The sequence below is a fragment of the Cynocephalus volans genome, chromosome 8 (assembly GCF_027409185.1).
Source record: "Cynocephalus volans isolate mCynVol1 chromosome 8, mCynVol1.pri, whole genome shotgun sequence".
NCBI lineage: Eukaryota > Metazoa > Chordata > Mammalia > Dermoptera > Cynocephalidae > Cynocephalus > Cynocephalus volans.
This window is the reverse complement of record NC_084467.1, coordinates 35347245-35373021: the sequence shown is the minus strand read 5'-3', so window position 1 is coordinate 35373021 and position 25777 is coordinate 35347245. Positions and strand designations below refer to the sequence as shown.

General features: G+C 48.2%; 2 protein-coding genes and 1 long non-coding RNA gene across 3 annotated transcripts; 2 read left to right on the top strand and 1 right to left on the bottom strand.

The window, feature by feature from the left end:
* The first annotated feature begins 103 nt into the window (after positions 1 to 103).
* Positions 104 to 6741, top strand: MED8 (mediator complex subunit 8). Its single transcript, XM_063105581.1, has 7 exons — positions 104 to 144; positions 1591 to 1709; positions 3821 to 3965; positions 4488 to 4628; positions 4810 to 4891; positions 5255 to 5503; positions 6360 to 6741. The coding sequence occupies exons 1-7, from the start codon at positions 139 to 141 to the stop codon at positions 6422 to 6424; spliced, it is 807 nt and encodes a 268-aa protein (XP_062961651.1). The 5' UTR covers positions 104 to 138; the 3' UTR covers positions 6425 to 6741.
* LOC134383995 (uncharacterized) lies at positions 2212 to 20759 on the bottom strand. Its single transcript, XR_010024235.1, has 4 exons — positions 20501 to 20759; positions 19862 to 20144; positions 6325 to 6500; positions 2212 to 6016 (listed from the first exon to the last, which is right to left on the bottom strand). It is a non-coding gene; the product is annotated as an uncharacterized LOC134383995 (long non-coding RNA).
* A 119-nt stretch (positions 20760 to 20878) lies between these two features.
* Positions 20879 to 25721, top strand: ELOVL1 (ELOVL fatty acid elongase 1). The gene is made up of 8 exons (XM_063106176.1): positions 20879 to 20979; positions 23529 to 23588; positions 23753 to 23943; positions 24122 to 24202; positions 24338 to 24394; positions 24484 to 24589; positions 24677 to 24813; positions 24989 to 25721. Exons 1-8 carry the CDS (start codon positions 20889 to 20891, stop codon positions 25208 to 25210), a joined length of 945 nt encoding a protein of 314 aa, XP_062962246.1. The 5' UTR covers positions 20879 to 20888; the 3' UTR covers positions 25211 to 25721.
* Positions 25722 to 25777: the final 56 nt, after the last annotated feature.

Here is a 25777-nt window from a genome sequence, read left to right as displayed (position 1 = left end):
CTGGCTACCTCAGCACCCAGCAGGAACCGGAAGTGAGTGGGAGGGCCGAGTTCCAAGTTTCCTAATTGGTGGACGAAGCCCTCTCAGAGGCGTTCGCTGACTGGGAAACCGGAAGGGGAAGTCATTGCGGCCGCCGCAATGCAGGTGAGAACCTGGTTGGGCCTATTGGCTGCTAGCTAGCTTCGGTAACGGGACCGAGAGCGGGCTGGCTGAGGAGAGAGCGGAGTTGGGGCAGGGAGGAGAGGGCAAAGCCCGCGGCTGATAAGGGAACGTAGGATGGAGGGCAAGGTCAATTGGAGAGGGAGAGGCGCAGGTGAGGGGTGGGGGTGGAGCCCGATGACAGGAGAAAGACTCGGGCTAAGTCAGGAGGGAGAAGGCAGCACTTACTTGCTTGGGTGTGGGGAAGGATTAGGTTTTAATTTGGGAAGGCTGAGATGCAACCCAAGGAAGACGGCTCGAGAAAGTGCTGGGTTGGCTTAGACCCCGGCCTGGGCTGGTGGACGGAGGCTGTTGTATGCAGACATAACAGGGGATCTGTGATTGGAGGGAAGCCCAAGCAGTGAAGGAATTGTGAGCCGCCGTAGCGGAAAGCTAAACTATTTATAATCTGAGGCCGTGGGTGGAACCCAGGATCAAGCCCGTCAGTCACACTGGCCGGTGTTCAGGACGGTTTTGCATCATTCTTCCCAGCTTGTGCCTGATAGTTTTTAAGGGTAAAGAAATGGAGTAAAACAGGAGACCACAGATAGGAAGGAAGTGCTTTGCAGTTCCCCAACATTTAAAATTGTCTAGTGCTTAGGAGTATGTGAGGTTTATTTAGTTTTAGTTTTTCATTTGTCACTTAGTTTCTTGCACTTGGTAGTCTCTCAATATTTATTTATTTTTGTTGATTATATTTGTGGGGTACAGAATCGCATATCAATACATGTGTACAGTATGTGGTGATTTAATCAGGATAATTCGTATACTCATGTTTAAAGAACATAATAAATGTTGATGGGTCTACTGAGCTTGTGAAAGAGACAAAGGAATATTGGTGGAGACAGAAATGAGTTCAAATTAATTTAGCAAGAAGATTGAAACCTCACATGCTAAGGGTAAATGAAGAGCTGAGGGTGGGGAAGTGACGGGAGGAGTGTGGGACTGGTATTCGGAGACAGATTTCCCAGAGATTGTGCTGATGACAAGGGCATCTAGGCTCCCAAGGCAGATTCTAGGACAGAGGAAGCTGGAGTACATGTGCTGCAGAGGTGCACGTAAGATAATGAATCTCAGGCATTATGTCTGGGAAAAATTTCTGTGAGGGAGAGTACGGTGTACCTAATGCAGAGAAAAACCAGGCATGGATTAGGAGATGATGAGAGAAAGGAATCGATAGGACTTGAGGTCAGGTGAACAGGTTGAAAGTACTAAGGGTTGATGCTGTCTGTAACCCCAATAACAAAGATGGAAAACAGCCTGGCTGTCCTATGCCAATGAGATCCTGTTACCTGACTGGTGTTGCACACTGTTTCCCTGGCTTTTCAGCCTTCCTCTCTGTGTGTCATACTCAGATCTATCTGGGTAATCAACTTGTTCTTATTGGTGCAGAGGGAGGAGAAGCAACTTGAGGCATCATTAGATGCACTGCTGAGTCAAGTGGCTGATCTGAAAAACTCACTGGGGAGTTTCATTTACAAGTTGGAGAACGAGTATGACCGGCTGACCTGGTAAGAGTTGCCAGGGCGAGATGGGGAGGGCTCCATCGGTGGGGGGCTGGGTCTCCTGGTGGATAGGACATCCCAGTGATATAACCATTTATCAATTTAATATATGGTTTGGAAAGAGCTGGGTTTCCCAACTTGTAAAAAGTGGCCTTCATGGCAAGGAAGTAGAGAAGTGCCCAGTTTCTCAGCCCAGGTTTTTTCTAGCATTTGATTTTTACCCTTGACTTCTCTGGTGAGGTGGTCCTCCCTCAGTGGGTCTACCCACTACAGCTCTATTCATGCTGGATCTCTTTCCACAGATGTGCCAGAGTCTTTTAGATCCAACCTACTCTGAAAGTGTGAATCCTATTTCCAGGCTGGAAAAGAGGCTTTTACCCAGTTTCTGAATTTTCAGTTGTAGCAGTGTGGCCAATGTTCCTTTTTTGCCATTGTTTTCTCATCCCATTCAAACAATGAACTGCTTTTTTTTTTTTTTTTTTTTTTCCTTGAAGATCAAAAACAGGCTTGTTTTATTTATGCACAGAACAACTTATTTACAACACTCAGGTATGGACTATGTACATAACAATACAAGACACATTTGCTTCCAAGGTAATCACTGTATAAATTAAGATTATAAATATGAGGGGGTAAGCCCCACCCAAGGGCATGAAACCTTTTCTCCAAGACTCCTCAGGAATCTTTCCTTCCTCTATTGGACAGGACTGCCAGGCCTCCAGGTCTCTAGACCTGGGGCAGACAGAAGAGCAGCCCCACAGGCAGCGGGGAACGGACAGCAGCCCGTCACCAGCTGGCAGTTTCCTACAACATTCATGCTCATTCCTTTTCACTTCTAACTTGTTAGAATTGGAAAAATAGTTTTTTATGTAAACAGTATTTTAGTCACTGACAACATAAATTTTAAACACCACTCTTGAACCAAATGTAATGCTTTCCCCAGAGGTCACTGAGGACTTGGGGTTGCCTTAGTGCCAACGACTGGGCCCCAGGAGACCCCGAAACCTCTGTCAGCTTCTTGTACTTCTCACAACCCTCCTCACCAATTTCCAGCTTGTCCCAGGGCTTGCTCTAGGAACCTGAGCCCAGGGTGTACTGCCCCACTGTGCTGACTCAAGACAGGCATCCACCAACTCCTCTGTGAGCCATTTCCACTTGGGAAATCAAGTGATTACCATGGCTAGGTTATTTCTTCCTCTACCTACCTCTGTCTAAAATGACTCTTCTATAGGAAACAGAATCGCAAGTTGGAAAGGTGACACACACCTGTTTTCCTCCCAATATCACTTCCAATGAGGCATGTAAGTCCATGTACAGAGCATGAGATTATTTCACCCCAAAATCCTAATACCAACATGTCACTTATAGGGACAGGTGGCCGTGACAGTGGAACCCTGAGCCTGGGGTAGGCACAGCGTAAAGTGTGCCCTCTTGCTCGCCACACTCCCAAGGGACTCGACCTGAGCCCCACCTTGGGGAGGACCAGTGGTGGGGAGTACACCCAAGAGGCAGAGCCACAAAGGTAGGGCCTGCTAGGGCATCCACCTGGTATACCCTGCTAAGGGGAAGAGTGGACAGAGGGTCTGCAAAGCTAGTGGCAGGCACAGCACTGTCCACGGCCCACCCCTCAGTGCCTGGGGATGCCACAGACCCCAGCCCTGTATCCACACTGGCTCATTGCACCTCTGGATGGTGCTTCCCACTCAGCTTCCTCACATGGCAGACAGGGTGACACTACCAAAGTGCTGGGCTATAGACAGAGTGTGGAGCCACAGCCTGACAGCCACGCAGAGCTGTTCCCTCCTCAGCCAGGGCGAAGTTGTAGAAACCACTTCCCAGGGCCTGTTACAAGCCCCCAAGAGGACAACCATCTTTGAAAGGGGAGAATAGGTGAACTGGCTATTTTTTACATGTGTCAGAAACTGAAAGCGTGTCCCTCTTTCCTAACCCCATCATTGCTGCTAGCCAGTCTGGTTCCCATCTAGGCTGGTTATAGGGCTATGAGTCTTTTGAGGGTAATTCTGGATGTTCCTAGTCTGAAGGACTCCTTATAGATTGCTTTACTGTGAACTACTCCAGAGAATGAGTGGAACATTCTAACTCCTTACCACCACCAGGCCCTCTGTATTGGACAGCTTTGCCTTGCTCTCTGGACAGTTGAACACTCTGAACAAGGTGTTGAAGCATGAAAAGACACCACTGTTCCGTAACCAGGTCATCATCCCTCTGGTGTTGTCCCCAGACCGAGATGAAGATCTCATGGTAAGAGGAGAAAAAGGTAGAACTTGGAAAATTAAGTTCTTGGATCAAAGTCTAGAGCATAATACTTGATTGGTTATTCTAGAAGTCTTGGATGTTTAGTAGTATGTGGCAATAAGAAGCAAGGGCTGCATTTTGGAGGCCTTACTTTTTATCCTTCTGGAGGTGGGGGAGCCACTCCCAAATAGTGCTGTAATAACCTGAAGCCCATGTCACCAAGACAAAGACCTTTCTCCTCCAACATCTATCCCTAGCAAAAAAATTTGTTCTTTTGTGACTTTGTCTATTCCAGTCTTTGATTAAAATGTAGCAGAAAGAGTTTAATTTGCCCCTAGGTCTGGTAGAGATGGGTGTGAGAAGACAGAAATGAAAATGGAGTGAAAGGGATGGTGTCCTAGGAAGCTAGATATTGTGTTTCAGTTTGTGCCTTCCCTGAAAATACACTGCCTGTGGAAAGGACTGTATATCAGGCCAGATTGTCTTCTTGGAGTGCATGGTAGAATCAATGATATCTGTGTGTTACAGCGGCAGACAGAAGGACGGGTGCCCGTTTTCAGCCATGAGGTGGTCCCTGACCATCTGAGAACCAAGCCTGACCCTGAGGTCGAAGAGCAGGAGAAGCAATTGACAACAGATGCTGCCCGCATTGGTGCTGATGCAGCTCAGGTTGGACTGCATCATTGCCCTGCTACTCCCATCCCTGACCCATCACAAGAAGCTAGGCATTAACCATTCCTGTCTAGTAGGGATACACAGTTGGTTACACCTAAGCTGACTCTGGAAGAGCACTTCTCCGTAATCATTTCCTACTTACCCTAATCTCTGCACAAATTTGTCTGTGTTACAGAAGCAGATCCAGAGCTTGAATAAAATGTGCTCAAACCTTCTGGAGAAAATCAGCAAAGAGGAGCGAGAATCAGAGAGTGGAGGTATGGAGGGATTGGTGGCAAAACGGAGAGGGAGAGGTGTATAAGGTCACTGGAATAGGCATGGTTTCAGTTGTAGTGAAGTGAGGAAACAAGAATGAACTACTTAGGAAAGGGTTTGCATCTATTCTGTTAGCCTTTTGTATTTAAGGCCAGCCCTGGAGTAGGTGGAGGAAATGAGCAAAGTGGGAAGGGAGAATTTTGAGATAGGCTTGGGGTCCTCTGGTTCTTCCCCTGGACTGTGAGGGATTCTAGATGATGCTGAAGTCAGAGGTCCAAACCCCAACACACATACTTGTCTTCCAGCTGTTAGGTTCAGTCGAGGGCAGAGGCATATTTCAGGGTCCCTACTTACTTTTTCTTCAGGTCTCCGGCCAAACAAACAGACCTTTAACCCTGCAGACACCAGTGCTTTGGTGGCAGCTGTTGCCTTTGGGAAGGGGCTGTCTAATTGGAGACCTTCAGGCAGCAGTGGTCCTGGCCAACCAGGCCAGCCAGGAGCTGGGACAATCCTTGCAGGATCCTCAGGATTACAGCAGGTGCAGATGGCAGGAGCTCCAAGCCAGCAGCAGCCGATGCTCAGTGGGGTGCAAATGGCTCAAGCAGGTCAACCAGGTAAGGTGACAGGGGTTGAAATATAGCTGACTTTGAGAGTGGAGTGGGAATGAGCTGGATCATCTGGGTCCTTCTGCATCCCCAGGCTTGGGGATTTTCTCCTTTGCCCTGTGACCCAGAAACAGATTTAGGAAGTAAAAAATCTCACCTAAGACTGCAGCAGGTACCAGAGAGTAAGGAAGAACTTTTGAGTAGCAGCAGCTGCTTTCACCTATCCCATCTCAGACCTCTGTCTCAACTCTCCTTCTATGCCATTTACTTTGGATATTAGGTGTGTTGTCAGTGTCTCTTCTTATGTAGAGAAATCAGTGGCCAAACCTTAATCAAGACCATTTGGTAGGTGCATCAGGAATTGATAGGCAGGCAAGTTTCCAGTCCTACATGTATTTTTTCTCTGTATCTTGTCTCTCTTGCTCTTAGCTTCCTGCCTTTTCTCCTGCTCACTTTTAGTATTTATGAGGACAGTCTGGAGGAGTTCAGATGCAAGCAGCTCGAAGAGGTATTTCTTCCAAGCTGTGTAGAAAAAGGGACAATTAAAATGAGAGACATATTACTCTTTTACTTGTGATATTAAATGGGGGTCACACAGGTTTAGCTATCTTTTCCAGGCACAGATGAGCAGGGGTGTGTTTAGACCCCTCCCACTATTCTCCCTTATCACCCATTCCTCCCAGATATCTTCAGGTAGAGAACTGGGTGAAGAACCACACCTCTGATCTCTGCCAACTAGGGTCAGATGCCACAGAGGTTCTGAGATGATAAAGGAGGTGGCAGAAGGGAACCTGAAAGACCACATTTCTGATTTATTGTGAAAGTCTTACCTTGCTTCAGATGTCTTTCTTCGTGTTCCTTTCAGGGAAAATGCCAAGTGGAATAAAAACCAACATCAAGTCAGCTTCAATGCATCCCTACCAGCGGTGAGTGTGGCTGGCAACCTCCACTCCCAGGTGCTCTTTGCAGATTTGGGCAGTGAAGTTACCTTTTGCTCAAGGCTCACCTAGATGGGTACAATAAAAAGAACATTGGCTTTCAGCAACAGATAAATCCCAGCTCCACCGCTGACTAGCTGTGTGGCGTCGGGCAAGTGACCTAATTTTTCTGGGCCTGTTTTCTCATTTGTAAATGGTGATAATACCTACCTCGTAGGGTTGTTGTGAGGATTAAAATGAGAAAACGAATGTAAAACACTTAGCACAATATGTGAAATAATGGGTATTCAATAAATGATAGTTTCTACAGCTACTGTCCTCCACAATCCTTGATCCAGACCTTACTCTGATCTGATACTGTTTCATGTCAGTGGTGAACTGAAGAGACAAGATTAGATAAGCCAGTGCTTATTTTGTGCTGCCAGAAACTATAGCAGCCTCTATGTTCTCAGTAGCACAATGTTTCTGCAGGACCTCCTGCCCAAGTTCTGTCCTGGCTTTTCCTCTGAACTGCAGGCAAAGAAGCTTCTGGGCTGGGACAAACTGTCCACCTATAGCTCTGGTGAAGCTGTGCTACTCTTTTCTACTGTCCATCATCTGAGAAGCCAATTCAGCTCTTACATGGGAAATAGTCACAAAGTCCCGTATTCTTTACCCCACCTTATACACGAAGGAAGATGTTGAGGGGCCAGTAGGTGGGGGATTTCTCAGGAAATGGCTTTGCCAGGCAGGACTTTGTGAGAGTTTTTCTTTAGCACATAAAAAAGCCCCTTCCCCGGGCTCATTTTTCTTATTTTGGAGGGAGAGGGGAATTGCACTTCATACTTTCTTTCATCAGGGTTTAGTTGTCCTCATAATAGTGCGTAGATCAGGGACTCTGGCCAGGATGGCTTTCCTCTATTCCACTAAGCCTGTGGCTAAAATAAGAGCCAGACTGATGGTGGGACGGCAGCCTCCACTAACTTTGCCTACTTTTATAAAGTTGAGGAATGGAGTGAGTTTGGACATCCGGTCTAAACTGCCTTTCTTAGTGCTCCTTTGTTGTCAGGAGCAGAGGCTGAGTCAGCAGAAGTGGACCAGAGGATTTCTCTGAATAAAGTTACTTAAATTGATGTTCAGTGGCTGAGGGCTGTCTGACAGCAATTTATGATAGAGCTACATAATGATCAGAGATAATTTCAAGAGTGCTACAAGACAGTTCTGATTTTTTTCTTTATAAAAAAGTCTTATCTTTAATTGGCTTTAATCTAAAAATCCTGAGACTTCTGTCTTGCTCATACCTTCCAGCTGCCTTTTTTCTGTTCTCTTCTATCACACATTGGTACTTTGGCATTTGTTCAGTGTCAGACAAGTGTGCCAGGCTGTGGCAGCAAAGGACTGGAAAAGTGGTCCCTGATGTCACATCTGTTCCTGTCCCATCAAGACAAGGAGTGGTACCCTTAAAGCTCACTGACCACAACACACAGCAGCAGGGGAGTCCTGTCATCAGCTCTGAGGCAATACCAGATCTGTCCCCCACTTAAACACTTCCGTCCCATCAGCCCACTCAGGTGTTGTCTTCTCACCTCTTCCCTTCCTGCTGGAAATGTCAAAGCTAACTGGCATATTGTATAGAGTTTGAGCTATGCTTCTCTAAAACTCCTGCAGCATCTTTTGGTGACTGCTGTCCTTTACTCCACCAAAAGATTCCCATATTGAATGGCACCAGCCTCAAGTTTGTTGTCCCAGGATAATACTGACTTCATTCCCACCATACTATTAAAATGGATTCCTTGTCCTCCAGGAGCGGAAATGTCCTGCCCCAACAAGAACAAATGCATGACCTCACCTACATCTTATGTCCTTAAGCAAACATTCCTTACTCTGGAGGCACTCACACCTCTATATTTGTCACTCTGGGAGCATGCGCTCTCATTTCTATCCCCCCACCAAAAATCCTTTGGCTACACAAACCTCTGTAGCATCTCCCACTTTGGAGCCCTTACAACCTAGTAAACATCTCAACAGAGAATACAAGGGTACTTCAAAAAGTTCATGGAGAAATGGAATTAAAAGATAGTATGAATCTTTCCATGAACTTTTTGAAGATCCCCTCTATGTATCTCCCACCTCTAACACACTCATTCCCCCTCAGGAGGGAATATATATGGAGTTTCCTTTGAAGAAGACATGACCTGCTTACTTGCTCAGACAGGGTTTGCAAAAAGTGACTCTTTTACCCTCCTCTGGTAGTGTTCCCTTATTTCTTTTTTTTTTTTTTTTTTTGTCTTTTTCGTGACCGGCACTCAGCCAGTGAGTGCACCGGCCATTCCTATATAGGATCCGAACCCGCGGCGGGAGCGTCGCTGTGCTCCCAGTGCCGCACTCTCCCGAGTGTGCCACCGGCTCGGCCCAGTGTTCCCTTATTTCTGACTGCCAGGTTTTGCTTGGGCATTGTGCTTGCTCCTACTCTTGGGGTTCCTGGAGAAAGAGATTAGGTCATCGTCTCCCAGGTCTGTGTCTAGGATGGAGAAAGCAGCAGCAGCTGTGAAGCCTCAAGAGCTTACTACAGCACAGAGTTCATCCCGCTGAAGGTGGGAGCTTACTGAATCAATGTCCGTTTAACACCCATTGCCTGGGACCTCTACCTCTCCAGATGTGCCCTGAACCTAGGGTTTAGTCCTTGTCAAACCTCCCTTTTGCTTATTGCCTCAGTCACCCCATTCTCTTCACATTCTGGCATATATTGCTGCCATACTTAGTTGGCTCACCTAACTGAACCCTGTACTTTTGGGGGGATCAGCCAAAATGGATAGGTTGTACCTATGTGCTCCTTGCAACTCCATAATGGGTCCCAGAATTAGGACTGAGCTGGAGGGCTATAATTGCTCATCTCCTCTCCTGCTCATGAGGGGAAGAAGCTGAACTCTGCAGGAATGCCCCAGTACAAGGCTGGTCCCTTTTTCCACCCGCTTCTCACTTCCCCCAGGCAGCTGGAAACAACCTCTCCCTTTGTCTGAGCTTCTTGTACAGAATAATCCTCCTTATGGACAATGTTTTCTCTGTGCCCTGTGGACACAGGAGCTGTGTGAGCTGATCCCAGCACCAGGCAGGACGGAGGCTGAGTCCTTCCAAACGCCCACCCTGGGTCAGCTCCTGATTACTGTCCAGAGGAGCTACTAAGGGGTGTACATTTTCTTCCATCTGCCTTTTCCATCTGCTCCAGATTTGGGGGGAATATAGACTCTTGAAGTTTAGTATTGGGCCAAAAGTAGGAAGAGCTGTGGTCCCTTTTCTCTTTAGTCCAGAGGGTTCCTGGTGCCAACCCATGGAGACTCCCTGTGGCTCTTACCTGAAAGTCTTGAAGGCACAGGGGCTAATACCTGGAAAGGGTTTGTCACACTATAGACAGGGTTTTCTGATTGGAACAGAAGGCAAACTCTCCAACCTATCTAACAGGACCATGGTGCCCCATCACCTCAACATTTGTTTTGTCCCACAGGACAAAATTCCTCTCTTCTCTTTAACTTCTCTCTCTTGTCCTTGAGCTCCCATGTGTTACTGAGGCAGATCCTGGGTTCCTGTTGTGGTCTCTTGATGAGTCACATGCTCTCTGGATGTCAGCTACCATCTGGATATGGCAGCTTTTTCAGCTGCATCATGGAAAAGGCACCTGACTTCCCTGGGTCTCAGTTTTCTTAACTGAGTGATCCTCTCTAGCTCTAAAGTCTCTGCCCATTTATCCCCAGGCATTTGTTTTCCTTACTTCATGACTGTGTTACATGAATAGGCCAAATTTTTCCTAGATCAGCTCCCAAATCCCTCAAACCTCTGCAAACTGTTCCTAAAGGTCCTTCTCTGTCACCAACAACTTAATATACCAATATCTCTCTAGATCACTACCCTAATACTTTGCTAGCTTTCACATCAGTCTCTAGTGAAGACTCATCAAAGAGATGGTAAGTTATTACAGGTTGCAAGTTTTGACATGTATTGTATGCAGAAGTCACCTTCCTACTCTGATATCTCTCTCTTCCCTGGGCAAGATATATGTACCAGAGAGACTCTTCCAGTACAGGCAGTAAATTATACTTTTTCCATATGACAATAACCTTCTTTACTGAATCAAACGTAAAGTGCCCTGTGCTGCTCCCCTTCCTACACTCTGTCATTCCACCTCCTTCCCTCTTCTTACTCTAATTTCCCAAGTTGGTGGTCATTTTGGTTCTTCATCTTCTCTTGTCCACACCCCCCATGTAGACCATCCTCTGTTCTTTCTGCTAATTTCTCTGGACAACACCCATTTACATAGCTGTGGTTAGTGTTATTTTAATGTCTCCTCCATGTTAAAAATCCTTGACATTACATCCCCTCTCATTGACTAACTCTCAGCCACACTCCTGACATAAAGACCCTGCTCTTCTTTCACCTCCCATTAACTTTTCACCCCCCGTGGTTGGGCTTCTACTTCCACCATTCCTCTGAAACCATATCAAAGATCATTGCTGACCTAATGGCTAAATCCAGAATTTTTTCAGTCCTCATATTACTTAATCTCTACACAGCATTTGACAGTGCTGGCCATCTCCTTTATGTCTCTTTCTCCCCTGGGCCTCTATGGCATGCATTTTCCTTATTCTCCTACTTCTCTGGCCATTCCTTCTCTGCAGCTTTTGGACTTCTATACTTCTGCCTGCTTCTTGAATTTTGTTATTCTGTAGGACTTGTCCTTCACCCTCTTTTCTTCTTATTCTACCTTTTCTGTGACCTCCATTTTTATGTGCATAATTTAAACAAGTTTTATTTTCAACACAGACCTCTTTTTTTTTTTAAAAGATGACCGGTAAGGGGATCTTAACCCTTGACTTGGTGTTGGCAGCACCACGCTCAGCCAGTGAGCGAACCGGCCATCCGTATATGGGATCCGAACCCGGGGCCTTGGTGTTATCAGCACCGCACTCTCCCGAGTGAGCCACGGGCCGGCCCTCAACACAGACCTCTTTGCTGAGCTGCAGATTCCTGTTGGACATTTCTACCTATGTGATCAACAGGTACTTCTGGTTCTGAATATCTAGATCCAATCTTCCTTCACACCTGTTTCTCGTCTAATTTTCCTAGGCATGACCTAAGCCAGGAATATGGAAGCCATGCTAAACTATTCCTCCTCTGTGTCCCTCTCCCCATACCCGATCTGATACCACATACTATCAATTCTGTCTCTCTAATATCCATCCCTCCTGCCCTGCAGTTTAGGCTCTGGGCCTCTGTCACTAAAAATATTGTTCAGACTCCCTGTCTCCACTCCTGCCCACCCTAACTCATCTTTTAAAAAGCTGCCAGATCTTTCTGAACTGCAGATCTGATCACATTACTCCCCTTATTAAAATCCTTTCAATAGTCTGCTCCCCATGTTTCTCAAACTGGGATCCATATACTTAGTAGGTTGGTGGAGCAGTATGCCAGGCATATTGAAAGTCACAGGATAAAATCATCCTGGAATGTTCATTTTACTTAAGGGTTAGTAATGTAAAACAGAGAATGCAAATTTAGCATGTATGCATTATTAAGAGAAAACAGACTTCAAAAAATTCCTACTATTCTGAATTCCCTAGGGATATTTACTTACTCTTTTTGGCCATTACATTTACTTCATTGGAAAAATTTGAAAAAATAGCTCAAACATCCTGGAAAGACAAATAAGATTATGTGTGATCTAGCCCCCTTCTTTTTTTTTTTTTTTTTTGGCTGCTGGCCAATGGTGCGGGAATCTGAACCCTTGACCTTGGTGTTATAACACCACACTCTAGCCCACTGAGCTAACTGGCCAGCCCTCTGATTTATCTTCTATACTGTCTTGCCACCCACTCAACTGCTAAGTCATATAAACTGCTTGCAGTTTCCTGTTATAACAGGTTCTTTCAGACCTCCATTACTTTATTCCCTCTATTCCCTCTGCACAGAACACTTTGCCCTATCATTCTGTCTGATGAATACCCAATCATCTTTCAAAATTCAGCTCATGAGTCACCCCTCTGTGAAGCTTTTCAACAACCTAGCCTGTCCACAATTCAACACCACTCCCACCAAGTAAGGTCAATTACCTCCTCTTTTATGCTCCACATTTAAACTTTGTACACACTTATTCTAGTTCCTGCTGCACTCTGTTGTCCCCCTTGTTCAAGTACCCTGAACTGTCAAGAGTTTGAATCCGAGTTCTTCTACCTGAGAACTATAATATTTGGCAAGATAATGTGTGTCTGGCATATGACAACATCTGGCCCATCATAAACACTATAAATGGTAGTGTTACTATTATTATTATTACTCTTATGACTTATTTGACTTTGGAGAGGTAGTATAAAGTAATATTTTGCTTAAAAGAACAGGTTCCAGTACCAGACTGCCTGGGTTCAAATCCTAGCCATGCCATTTACTAGTTGTGTGGCCTTGGGCAAGCTAGTTTACCTCTCTTTGCTTCCATTTCCTTATTTCTGGGGATAATCATAATGTGGTTATTTCATAGGGTTGTTATGAGGTTTAAATGGGTTAATACATATAAAGTGCTTAGAATAGTACCTGACAATAGTAGAAGCTACCCCAGGATAGCATCTAGAAATCTGCTCTCAGTAATTGTTGCTTGAATTATTGACCAATCCCTCTAAGAGGTTATAACCTCTCCCTCCCTCTGTAGCTCCCTGTGGTCGTGTCTCAGGACCTCAGCCTTAGGAGACACTTTGTGTGTACATTTCATACCTCATGGTATCTTCTTAGTAACTAGTGCAGAACAGGCACTGGAACATTTTTAGATTGGATTTCCTGACACAATAAGCCAGTGTTGAATCTAGTTTTGTGGATTTTATTTCTCCCACTTAGTTGTTGCCTATACTCTTCCATTAAGCCCCACTTTGGTTTTAAATTGTATCATTTTGATTTGAGACCAAATGACAAGCTCCCTCACCTGAAATATTCTTTGTCATCCTTCTAAACTGTATGTCTTCCCTGTCCAAACTACTCAGTTCCACAGTCTTCCTACAGGGTCCTTCCTAAAGGGGGCCCTTCACCATGCATAGATTTTTCTCTGTGCAGTGGTAATGAATTCTTGCCTCACTTGTCTATGCTTGCTTGGTCTGACCTCAGGTCTTCATGGGTGGCTGTGTATAATTACTGGGAATCAAAACCAGAGCTCCTTGGGCCCACTCTTGCCTCTCGTCCCTTCACACTCGCCACCAGTCCTTCAGACCTTGTTTTGTCACAGCATTCTCCACCATCCTTGGCACTTTGCTATAAGTGCTCTCGGCTGTAGCCAAAGGAAATGCCTGGGAGTCAGGTGCTGCCTCGTGCCTGCTTGGAATGTCTCTCTCTTTTTCCTGCTCCAGTGCACCTGGTGAACAATTCATCCTTTCAGTTTAAGTGTCACTTATTCCTGTAAAGTGTTTACCACTCCTCCCCTGTACACTTGACCATTCTTAAACTGTACCTCTCCTGTACTCTTTACACACCTCTATTATAGCACCCAAAATTCTACTGCAGTTTATTTATTTACAAGTTCAAATCCTGGCCTGGACACTTATCCATTGTATGAACTTAGGCAAGTTACCTCACTTCCAGGAACCTCAGTTTCCACCTCTGTAAAATGGGATTATAGTACCATCCTCAAAGGGTACCTTCAACTGAGCATATTTAACATTCAATTTAAAACTTTAAGTAGCTCTTAGTTTTCTACAAAGTCCAAGCTTCTTAGACAGGCATACCAGACACTTCAGGCAAATAGTCAGCACTCAAACGATAACTGTTATTCTCCTCTCCTTCTAATCTCTCATGAGCAATCTCATTTTTATCTGTTGATATATTAGACTATTTTGATTGCAACACATTACAATTAAACTAGCTTATCCAAAAGCAAGAGAAGGAGGCCTAATTTTATTTGGGTTATGAGGAGGGCTTTAGATGGGCTCAGGGGCTCAAATGTTGTATGGGCTCTCTGCTCTGCATTTCTCCACTCTACATTATTATAGCTCAGCTCATGGAAGGACTCTGGTTTTGCTTGGATTATGTGCCATTAGGAGCTTGGATTTGGGGGTGGGGGGTGTGAGGAGAACACCAAGATTAATGAGCCAGTGGAGTTGGGGAGGAATTCCTTAAAGGAAATGAAAGCAGGGGGATGGGAAAGCGTGTTAATACAGCCAAAACTAGAGCAACCACAGTTTACTTTGTGTGGTTTCACCTCTATACAGAAAATCCTCAGATTTTTCCCTCAAGCCCTGTCCTTTATCCTGAATTTACAGTACTGTTTTAGATTTCCTACTGAATGTGCCATCTTACCTAAAACTCAGGATGTCCTATCATTTTCTTCATCCTGCTGCACCTGAGTTATCTGACTTCACAACCTGCTGTCAGTTCTGGGTCCTCTGCTCTCTTCCCTCTTCTTCTTTCCCACTGCCATTGCTCTAAGTCATGCCTTCATTGCATCACACCTGTGCCTCTGAACTGGCACCCAGCTGATTGCTCTCCCTTCCTCTTGATAGTATATCTTACTATTGCCAGGTTTGTGTTTTTAAAGCACAGTGGGGATTATGTCAAAGCTGTACTCAGAAATCTTCAGGAAAGGGACCGGCCCGTGCCTCACTCAGGAGAGTGTGGTGCTAATAACACCAAGGCCACGGGTTTGGATCCCATATAGGGATGGCCAGTTAGCTCACTGGGTGAGCATGGTGCTGACAACACCAAGTCAAGGGTTAAGATCCCCTTGCTGGTCATCTTTAAAAAAAAAAAGAAAGAAAAGAAATCTTCAGGAAAATCCCAATACAAACTAAACTCACTTTTTTTTCTCCCTGTCCTTTAGCCAAACTGAATCCCTTGCAATTCCTTCCTCCTGTCCTGTGCTTTCCTACATCCATTTCTTTGTCCATGCTTTTTCCTCAAGCCTGAAATGCCTATGTTGCTTCCACTTTACTTGCGATGTGACCTTGAGTAAACCCTTCAACCTCTGACCTTTCTTTTCATCTGTTAGGAGGTGATAATAGGAGAGCTGGCTGGTTAGCTTAGTTGGTTAGAGCGTGGTGTTATAACACCAAGGTCAAGGGTTCAGGGTTCAGATCCCCATACTGGTCAGCCACCTATTCCCGCCCCGGCCCCCCCCCCCCCCGCCCAAAAAAAGAGGTAATAGTAGTACTTACCTTACAGGATTGAGCTGTAACAGCATATGGAAAGCAACTGGCCCTAAGCTTGCCAGAGAAAGTACTGAATAGAATAGTAAACTTCTCTTTTCCCCTTTTGGCCCTTCTCACGTATCTCTCGGATCTTGCTAACTCTATTTTCTCCATCCTGATAGCCTCCCCTGGTTTGTTCCCTAACAAAAAGCCTCCCCTTTTCTTTCTCTAGAGCTCTTCCTGTAGGTTATATCACACTTCTTTCCCTCTTCCTCAATTTCTTTAGTTCAGTTCAGTGAAAACTGAATGATAACCATAGTGTGTTGGCACTGGCTACCCACTGAGGGATCAGACCTTGTGCCTGAACTTTGAGGGGTCCAGGCAAACCCTCAAATTCCAAATGATATGATGAATGTTTGCATGCAGTCTCTCTCTCCTGCCAGCCAGATGTCTTTCCAGCCCCACTTCCTTCAGCCAAGGTCCCAGCCTGCTTAGGAAGAGGATACCAGCTAGCTGGCTGAGGCCCAGGGACATGCAGAATGATTAACTGGCAAAACTTTCACCCTCATCTTTGCTGTCCTATCCTCAGGGGCTCAACTCTCCCCTCAGCTCCTCTGTGTGGGTACTGTGTAGAAAGTACCCTTTGTCCTTTACAGGATAGGGAATAGAGAAGCTTGACATAGCCCCCAGGAAGCTGCTTCTGTCTCCACCTGCCACTCCTATTGCCCCTCACCCCAGACCCTAGTTTTTATTGTTCATAGCCAATTCCCCCATGGCTCTCATACACTCCTCCACTGCTCCACTCACAAACATGCAGGCATACCTTTTCCTGTTTTTTCCTCACTGCCATTCTTACTCTCTGATCTGCTTCTTAATTTTTGTGCCAAAACATATAAAGCCTCAATCAATCGTGGGAATAGAGTTGTTAGAGTTCATACAGATGGTGGTTTTCAGGCTGAACTCTTGGAGAAACTACATCAGTGGTTTATCTTCTTGGGAAAGAGGATGGAGAAGGGCCCCTTAGAGAGCAGTGAGGGAAGAGTGAGTCATCAGGGTGGGACCCAGGGAAAGTCATCACCTCACTTCCCATTAGTCAGCAAGGCTCCATAAAGGAGTGGAATTTTAGCTGTTGGACTGGGTATTCTTTCCCCACTATACCTGGCCTTCATCCTTATCAAGACTGTGAGTTCCTTGACCCTTCTGTTTCTCCAATTTATCAGACCACTCCTGGTTTAGTTTTCTTTCTACTCAACCTTTACTGAATCTTCTCACCTGCAAGGCCTTCCACCTAGCTTCCCTGCAGATCTCGAGTGGTCCCATTTCTGCTCTCCTGCCTCGCACTTACTAAGCTCTGCTGGAGAACATCGCACAGCCTTCTAAACTGGTGTCACCCTTCTTGGTCTTCCACCCAGTGGGGCCTTCGGCTCTATGCACCAAGTCTTCCCAGCACCCCCACCATCAGCTGCTCCAGACTTTCCACTTCCCTAAAACTCCTTATCCTACCACCCCCTCATGCTCAGTGAATACCTCACCGTAAGATTAAAGGAAAAAATAGAATCCTTTAGATGAAAACTCCCTCAGTTTCCTCCCAATGTACTGACATATTTACTCTTTATTTCCATACATTTCAGCCTGTGAGGTGTTCTCCTAAGCCAGAGGCTAATCTCTCCAGGTGTATGATGGATCCCATTGTTTCCTTCCACACAGCATATAAACATGCTCCAGTCTCTTGCCATTAAAAACAACCATTAGAATCAATCTGGAGGTGAGGGCTGGCCAGTTAGCTCATTGGTAGTGTGATGCTCGTAACACCAAGGTCAAGGGCTCAGATCCCCATACCAGCTAGCTGCCAAAAAAAAAAAAAAATCAATCTGGAGGTGAGAGCTAGGCACTGATATTTTAAAAGCTCTCCAGGTGATTTATTGTGCAGCCAGGGCTGAAAAATATAAACAGAATAAAATCCAAAACTCTTACTGTGGCATACAAGGCTCTTCACAAACTGACTTCTGCCTCCTTTCCTGCCCTTATGCATACGGCCTCTGATCTGCAGCCATACCAAACCTGCCACATCTCTTGCTTCTTGCCTTCACATACATACTTCCCTCTGCCTGGATTGCCTTTCCCTGCCTTCTAAAGAGTCCTTTATTGCTCAGCTTGGGTGTCATTTCTGTGAAGCTTTCAAGAACTAACCCCCACACTAGGTTAAGCTGTCCCCCCAACCCCCTGTGCTTTCATAACCCTTTGGGTTTATTTCTATGGGAACACTCACTACATGCTACTCTGATTGTTCATTTATATGCCTATCTTCTCCACTAGACTGTGAGTGTTTCATAAGAACCCCAGGGCCATGAGATGCCATTTGGTAGATCCTGGGGTTAGGTGGTTGATATCAAATACAGTCATGTGCCATATAATGATGTTTCAGCCAATAAGAGACTGTGTGTATGACAGTGGTCAGAGCAATAGGCTATACCATCTAGGTTTGTGTATGTATAATCTATGATGTTTGCACAATGACAAAATCACCTAGCGACGTATTTCTCAGAACACACTTAACAGTAGTTAAGTGACGCATGACTGTATTTGAGGACACTTTCTCCCAAGATTGGGGCAAAAGCTGAACAAAGAAAGCATCTTTGAGCATGTTCATTCATGTAGTCAGGCAGCACTTATGAAGGCTTGCCATGGTCACTTACCAATGTGGTCCAGGTGAATAAATGCATAGTTGAACTTCCCTATCACTACTGTGTTTGGCCTCTGGGACAGTTTTATCATCTATCATAGTCTGCTTTGTTCATCTCTAGTGAACTCTCATGATGGACACTTAGTCCAAAACCTCTCAATAGTGCTCTTAGAACAGTGCTTTTGCACAGTATTTGGGAAATATTTGTTAAATGAATGATCATGGATCTGCATCCAAGTATGTACTTTATTGATAAACCTTATTGGGGTGCTTCTTCACCTTGTCTATTGGATTGAGACAGAAACTGTGCTAAGCACTTTACATGGATTATCTCCTTCAATCTTCACAATCCTGAGATAGGTACTATTATTGTTCCAATTTCATAGAGGTTTAGCAACTTACATAAGGTCACACAGGTACTATTTGGAACATTTAAACTCAGGCCTTTGGAGTCAGGTGAGACCCCAAAGTCACTAGAATATACCTGGAAAATATTAGGCTCTCAATAAATATTTATTGACTCAATGAATACAGCTCATAAGGGAAGTGAAGAGCCTTCTGAATTCTTATTTTCCTCCCCACTTGAATCTGGGTCCCTCGACCTCTCTTTCCTTTCTCACATTGTCCCTCCCATTCACTCTAACATTCACTCAACAAACATTATTTATGGAAGGTCAATTGAGTGCTGGACAGTGGACCAGATGGTAGAGATAGAGAAGTGACTAAAACATGGCCCCTGCTTATAGTTGGGGGATGTAGATAAGCAGATAATTACACTGCAGTAAGATTGTGGAAGCAAGAGGAGGGAGTGACTTACTGCCTGGGAGACCTGACTGTAACTAGTGCTAAGCCAGGGGGCAAGTCTTCGGGGTTGGGGAGTATGAGAGGACCAGGTAGGGACCAGATCAGGTAGGGCCTTAGTGTATGATATTAAGTTTGAGCTTTTTTTTTTTTTTTGACCGCTGGCCAGTATGGGGATCCAAACCTGTGACCTTGGTGTTATAAGGCTGTGCTGTAACCAACTGAACTATCTGGCCAGCCTCTCAAACTTTTTGAATAGTTGAATTTTTCTGCCATTTCCTTTCAAGGGCAGGTACTAATGGGCTGGGTCATAGCTGTACTTTGGCTGACTTCTTACCTGAATTCTAGGACTAAACTTCCACATAGCCACATCCTATCATTTTTTTTTTTTTTTTAAAGATGACCGGTAAGGGGATCTTAACCCTTGACTTGGTGTTGTGAGTACCACGCTCAGCCAGTGAGCGAACCGGCCATCCGTATATGGGATCCGAACCCGGGGCCTTGGTGTTATCAGCACCACACTCTCCCCAGTGAGCCACGGGCCGGCCCGCACATCCTACCATTTTTGAACATATTATTTCTCCCAACCACCACCTGTCCTGAATTCTCTAATTCTGTCCACATTTACACCATCCAATCCTACAAGCAGTTACTGGATCACACTATGCAAAGCACTGTTCCAGGAGCTGCTGGAGATACAGACTTCACTAAAACCTCATCCTTGCCCCCAACAGTTCAGTCTAGTTGCTAAGTATGTGGAGGTGGGGGCTGGGTAGTACAGAATAGACAACTGAATACATATAGATAGTTCAAACACCTTGAGGAAATCTCCACATTGTCTGCCTCCTCCAGTCCCATCAGTCTCCAAACCTTCTTAGGTCAGGCTGTTGTCTCTCAGCTGGGCTCCCTCTAGTACCTTCATCACACTGGCTGCCAGAGTGAAGTGACTGAGCTAGACTGAAAACCACATGAGTGCAGGACGGTGTCGCTAGCGCTTAACATAGCCTCGCACATTGTAGGTGGTCAATAAATGTTTGATGAATGAATGATACAATCCCAATTATAGCCGCCTCAAAATCTTCATTGCTTCTCCTCTGCACCTAGAATGAAAATCAAACCACCCCATTTAGCCATCAAGACCTACTACATTCAGCCACAGCCAGCTTCACTTCCCTTTCTCCCCTCTTTTCCCTTTCACTACCTTGAAGGCCAGTTTAGCCAATGATTCAGTCTTGCCCCAGGCCACCTGTATTTTCCCAACTCCATTCCAGGAAATCCGGTCTGCATGTCCTAATGCTAGGGCTCATCCAAGTTTATAGGCTCGTAGAGAAGGCCTCCATGGCCAGCTGCTCCCTCCCGCTAAGACCTCCCTGCTCCCTCCCGCTGCTCCCTCCCGCTAAGACACAAGTCGGCCCTGAGCACACGGAGCCCGCCTCCCGCCCGCCCCTCGGCTCACCCTGCTGGAGAGGCAGCTCTCTGAGGGAAGGGCTGAGTCCTAAGCTGGGCCCGCCGCCCACACAGCGAGTGTGGGTCGTGCTGGTGGACCAATCCCCAGGGGGCCACGATGAGGCCACCGGGGGCCGGCCGTCTGGCAGACGCGGCGCGCCGCGAGGCGGCCAGGCCCAGCGGCATCCCGGGCGGGCGTGCGGGCGGGCGGGCCGAGCGAGGCGAGGGCAGGGTGGGGAGGCCGAGCCGGGCGTGCTTCCTGCCCAGCCGGCGGCCGCCCCGCCCCCGCCCCTCGGCCGAGCCGGCGCTGGACGGCCCCTCCTGCTCGGCCGGCCACCCAATCAGCGGCGCCCCCCGCCCGCCCCTCCCCCTCTGGTGACAGAAAGTCGGCCCAGCAGATGAGGAAGTGGCAGGCAGGCTGGCCCTGGAGACTACTCTCTGGCCCTGCCGCCTCCGAGCCCTCCGCCGCTGCTGCCCGGCCCCCCGCTGGTGAGTCGGGACCCTCCACTGGCTCTCCACGTGCCGGCGCCCCCTGCCTGGCCGGCCTGGCCCAGCGCGGCCCTGCCCAGCCCTGCCCTGCCCAGGCTGTGGGCGAGGCTGTTCCTGGAGCGAGTGGGTGGGAGGTCCCAGCTCCCTGGGGCCGGGCCTCGCCAGCACCCTCCCTCTGCCCCCGACACCCCCGGCCCCGGCCCCCGCTTGCCTAAACCCAGGCCTTCCTCCATCTCCTCTGGCTCTTGCCCCTCTCCCGCCCCTTCTCCCCTCTCTCCTCGCCTCCCTCCCCTCCCCCTTTCTTTGCCGGTCTCCTTTCCCTTCCATCCATCTTAAAGGAAGGAAGGAGCGGGCTGCTGAGTCCCCCCACGGGGGACACACCCAGATTGTCATCAAGCTTGGGGAGAGGTCCTTCCCAGAAGCCTGGAGTCCTCCTGACCTCCAGGGTGCGGGTGTGTGGGGGGTTGAACTTGGGGTTGGTGGTTGAGAGAGATAAGGAGCTGGCAGACTCACATGTGTCAGAGAGGAGCTGTGTGGTAGAGTGCAGCCTGAGCGGGCAGTCCTGTATAGACAGAGGAGGCAGCCCACCAAAATCTGCCCTGGAGGGAGGAGATGATGGTCGTGATGGTCTCCCGTGAAAAGAGATCTGTGCGTGAGCATGGCTGGTGTGGGTGACTGGGTGTTCCCGCCCTCCTGGTGGCTCCCACAGGTGTGAGTAAACCTGTGTGTGTGCCTTCCAGTGGGCGTGGACCTGCGCGTGTGAGCATCTGCATTTGCACACGGCTACTTGGGCCTGCAAAGGGAGCTGTTTGTGTGCCAGCATGGATGTGGTCAGCAGCAGGTGTAAGGTTAGAAACCCCTGTGTCACAGCGCACGGAGGCTGCTTTTGAGTGGTGTGTCAGGGGCAGTGCAGTTGTGGCCAGCAGGAGGTAGGTGGGCTGTGTGTGTGCACACACTAGCCCATCGGGGTGGTGGGGGGTGGAAAGCTGTGTAAGACTCAGGTGTATGCGAGTGAGAGGGGATGTGTGGGGTTGTCGGGGCTGACATGGGCTGTGGGGGAGCATCTGTGAGATGTGTCTGTGCGAAGGGCGTGCTGCAGCCTCCAGTGGATGTGTCAGAGGTGCCTTTCTTCACTTAGCACCTGCACAGGCTGTCCTCTGGATGGAGGCAACCGGAAGCACCTGCTGCCTTGGCTGTTTGAGGAATGCCTTGTCCCTCTGGGACTGTCTCAAGAGTCCCGGGCTCCCCTGGGTCTGGGCAGAGGCTTCTGTGTCCCTGTGAGCCTTCCCCTGACATTCCTTCAGGCTCTGACGGGGAGGGGGCCTAACCCATTGGGACCCCTCCCTGAGGGAGGGGAAGATTCCTGAGACATCCCCCACTCCCCCACCTCCTCACATGCCACTGACTTCCCTGCCACTCCCTGGAAAGGAAGGGTAATTCTGCTCATTCTGAAGTAGGACAAACTGAGAATTTATGGCTGGTTCAGGAGAGGATGCTGGGTGCATGTTTTCAGCAGTTCTTTGGATCAAGGATAGGGCTGGGTCCAGGGCTGGGGGAAGTTTCTGGCTCTGAACCTAGGACTTTATTTCATCTGGCTGGCCCAGGGTGGTGGGTGGTGAGTCTGGGGCTTTACTTGGCTTTCCCAATCCTTGTGGATCCTGCTCCCCCAGGCACAAACCTGTGGCTAGGACCCACCCTCCACCCCAGGGTGCAGTACAGTGGGGGCGGGAGTGGGAGCAGGTGGAGGGCGAGGCTGCTACAAGATCTAGTCAGACAGGTGGAGCTGCCAGGGCAGGAGTCTCAAAGAGCCCGGCTCCAGTAGAGGAAGGGCTCTGTGAGAGAAGAGCGCTGGAGAGGAGAGGAGAGGAGAGGAGAGGCTGGAGGTGAGAGCCCTGGGAAGGCAGAGGAGAGACCTAGGGGTATGAGTGACCCAGCAGGGGACAGGAGGAATCCCGGCTGATAAGATGTGGAAGGGACAGAAGGGACTAGGGAGGTGAGGATCCTGGCAGGGGAGAAGAGGGACCCTGGGGAGATGACAGTCCTGGTAAGGGACCAGAGGGATCAAGGAGAATAATGGGCAGGAGAGGAGAGGTTGAAGGAGAGAATCCCTGGAGAGAAGAAAGACCCAGAGCTGGGGAGGTGAGAGACTTCAATGACGAAGGGAGAGGAGGTTCATTCTGGAGATGAGTTCCCTATTGGTTAGAAGGTAAGACTCTGGAAAGAGCAAGAATTGAGAGTTCTATCATGGAGGAAGAGAAGAGGAGAAGCAAGGAAGTAAAACTCTCTGGAGGAGCAGAGAGTAAGGAGAGGAGAGGAAGGTGTGGAGAGGAAGGGTGGAACAGCCCTTCCCAGGCAGGCAGGATGTGTGGGGAGCACATGCCCCCACCAAATGGCCTTTTCCTCATCCTAGTCCCCAGCAACTTCTGCCTTTCACTGTTCTTCTGCCCTTTCTGCAGTGAGGTATCAGGAGTTGTCTGTCTGGCTCGGTGTCTTGTCTCTGTGAGTCAGGTGTGGGCCCTGTCTGACTTTCACCCTCCATACCTCCCCAGAGTACTTAGCCAGGATGGAGGCTGTTGTGAACTTGTACCAGGAGATGATGAAGCATGCAGGTAAGATGCTGTCCACCAGCCTTTTCTTCCCTTCTTCCCTGGGATCTCTGGATCTAGGGCTGTCTCCTAATGGAGAGTCCCTATGACCTGACTCATGTCTGTAGACTGGTGAAGACCCTTTGAACCCTGTGACCCTTCCTGACTCCTTTAACCCTTATTCACAGATCCCCGGATTCAGGGCTACCCTCTGATGGGGTCCCCTCTGCTAATGACCTCCATCCTCCTGACTTACGTGTACTTCGTTCTGTCACTTGGGCCTCGCATCATGGCCAATCGCAAGCCCTTCCAACTCCGTGGCTTCATGATTGTCTACAACTTCTCTCTGGTGGCATTCTCCCTCTACATTGTCTATGAGGTGGGCCCCTGGGATGTCTAGGCTTTAATTTCTGCTAGTAGGATAAGGGGAGGGCTGTAAGGCCAGAGCATGGCATCTCTCCTTTCCAGAGAGGCTCAGATCCATTTCTTCATCTAGAGAAGGGGAGGAATTGCTGGGAGGGGGGAACTCTGGTGGTCTAATCCACACCCCTTCCTAGTTCCTGATGTCTGGCTGGCTGACTACCTACACCTGGCGCTGTGACCCTGTGGACTATTCTAACAGCCCTCAGGCACTTAGGGTAAGTAGGGACTGGGGCTAGGTCATAAGCAACCTGGGGAACAGGAGCAGTTTGGGTGTGACCTGTGCTCATGGCAGTTTAGGGAGGCTTTTGGAGCAGTGTGCATGGTCCTAAGGCTGCCCTGACTTCTTGCAGATGGTTCGAGTGGCCTGGCTCTTCCTATTCTCCAAGTTCATTGAACTGATGGACACAGTAAGTAGTGATATGAGATGCGAGAACTTGGGGGGAGTAAAAGGGGAGAGGCCCTGGCTCTGAACCCCCTTCCCCCACTCTTCTCTCAGGTGATCTTTATTCTCCGGAAGAAAGATGGGCAGGTGACCTTCCTACATGTCTTTCATCACTCAGTGCTTCCCTGGAGCTGGTGGTGGGGGATAAAGATTGCCCCAGGTGAGTGGTGAAGGCTATTGGGGAAAGAGTGGGCACTGGGGACCAGAGGCTTGACTCTTCTGACCCTGTTTTATTGTCCACTTACAGGAGGAATGGGCTCTTTCCATGCCATGATAAACTCCTTTGTGCATGTTATCATGTACCTGTACTATGGATTGTCTGCTGTTGGCCCTGTGGCTCAGCCCTACCTTTGGTGGAAAAAGCACATGACAGCCATCCAGCTGGTGAGGGTCTTTGGCCTGGGCTGTAACCATCCCCCCAGCATTCCTAGTCTGGTTCCTACCTTTATCCTATCTCATCTTTGATCCCATCCCTCTTCACTCAATGTTCGTCTTTCTCTGCCCCCACCTTTTCCTCCAGTCCTCAGTTCCCTCTGACCCTTGCCTTTCTCTATCCTAGATCCAATTTGTCCTGGTCTCACTGCACATCTCCCAGTACTACTTCATGCCCAGCTGTAATTACCAGTACCCAGTCATTATCCACCTCATCTGGATGTATGGCACCATCTTCTTTGTGCTGTTCTCCAATTTCTGGTATCACTCTTATACCAAGGGCAAGCGGCTGCCCCATGCACTTCAGCAAAATGGAGCTCCAGGTATCGCCAAGGTCAAAGCCAACTGAGAAACAGGGCCTCGACTGGCGCCCACCTAAGTGCCTCAGGACTGCACCTTGGGCAGCATCCGTCACTGTCCTCCCCATCTACACCTGTGACCAGGGCTTATGTGGTCAGGACTGAGCAGGGGACTGGCCCTCCCCTCCCCACAGCTGGTCTACAGGGACCACCACTTCCGTTCCTCACCCACTTCTCCTGGCCAGCTCCAGGAACATGGCCTCATTGCCCTCTGCCACTCCAGAGCCAGGACCTAAAAGGGCTGGACACTTACTTCCCCCTCTCTGCCTTAAACTTGGGAGAGGAGCACTCAGGGCTGGCCCCCACCAGGGTCTTGTGGCTTTTTTCCTCACACTGAAGAGGTCAGCAATAATCTGTCACTGGACCCAGGCTTCCTCCTCCAACCCACACTGAAGCAGGAGCTTCTGGGCCAAAGGTCAGGGTGGGTGGGGGGCCTGGGAATACAGCCTGTGGAGGCTGCTTACTCACTTGTGTCTTAATTAAAAGTGACAGAGGAAACCACTGAGGCTGTGTGTGTACAATGTGTGAATGGAGAGGGTGGGGTACACAGCCTGCTC

Excerpts from the sequence above, each read along its gene's own strand:
- ELOVL1 (XM_063106176.1), top strand. The coding sequence starts at position 20,889 with ATGAGGAAGTGGCAGGCAGGCTGGCCCTGGAGACTACTCTCTGGCCCT. Across the intron at positions 24,590-24,676 it reads GGGGATAAAGATTGCCCCAG|GAGGAATGGGCTCTTTCCAT; the intron begins GTGAGTGGTGAA and ends GTCCACTTACAG. Across the intron at positions 24,814-24,988 it reads ACATGACAGCCATCCAGCTG|ATCCAATTTGTCCTGGTCTC; the intron begins GTGAGGGTCTTT and ends TCTCTATCCTAG.
- MED8 (XM_063105581.1), top strand. Across the intron at positions 1,710-3,820 it reads GAGTATGACCGGCTGACCTG|GCCCTCTGTATTGGACAGCT; the intron begins GTAAGAGTTGCC and ends TACCACCACCAG. Across the intron at positions 4,629-4,809 it reads TTGGTGCTGATGCAGCTCAG|AAGCAGATCCAGAGCTTGAA; the intron begins GTTGGACTGCAT and ends TCTGTGTTACAG.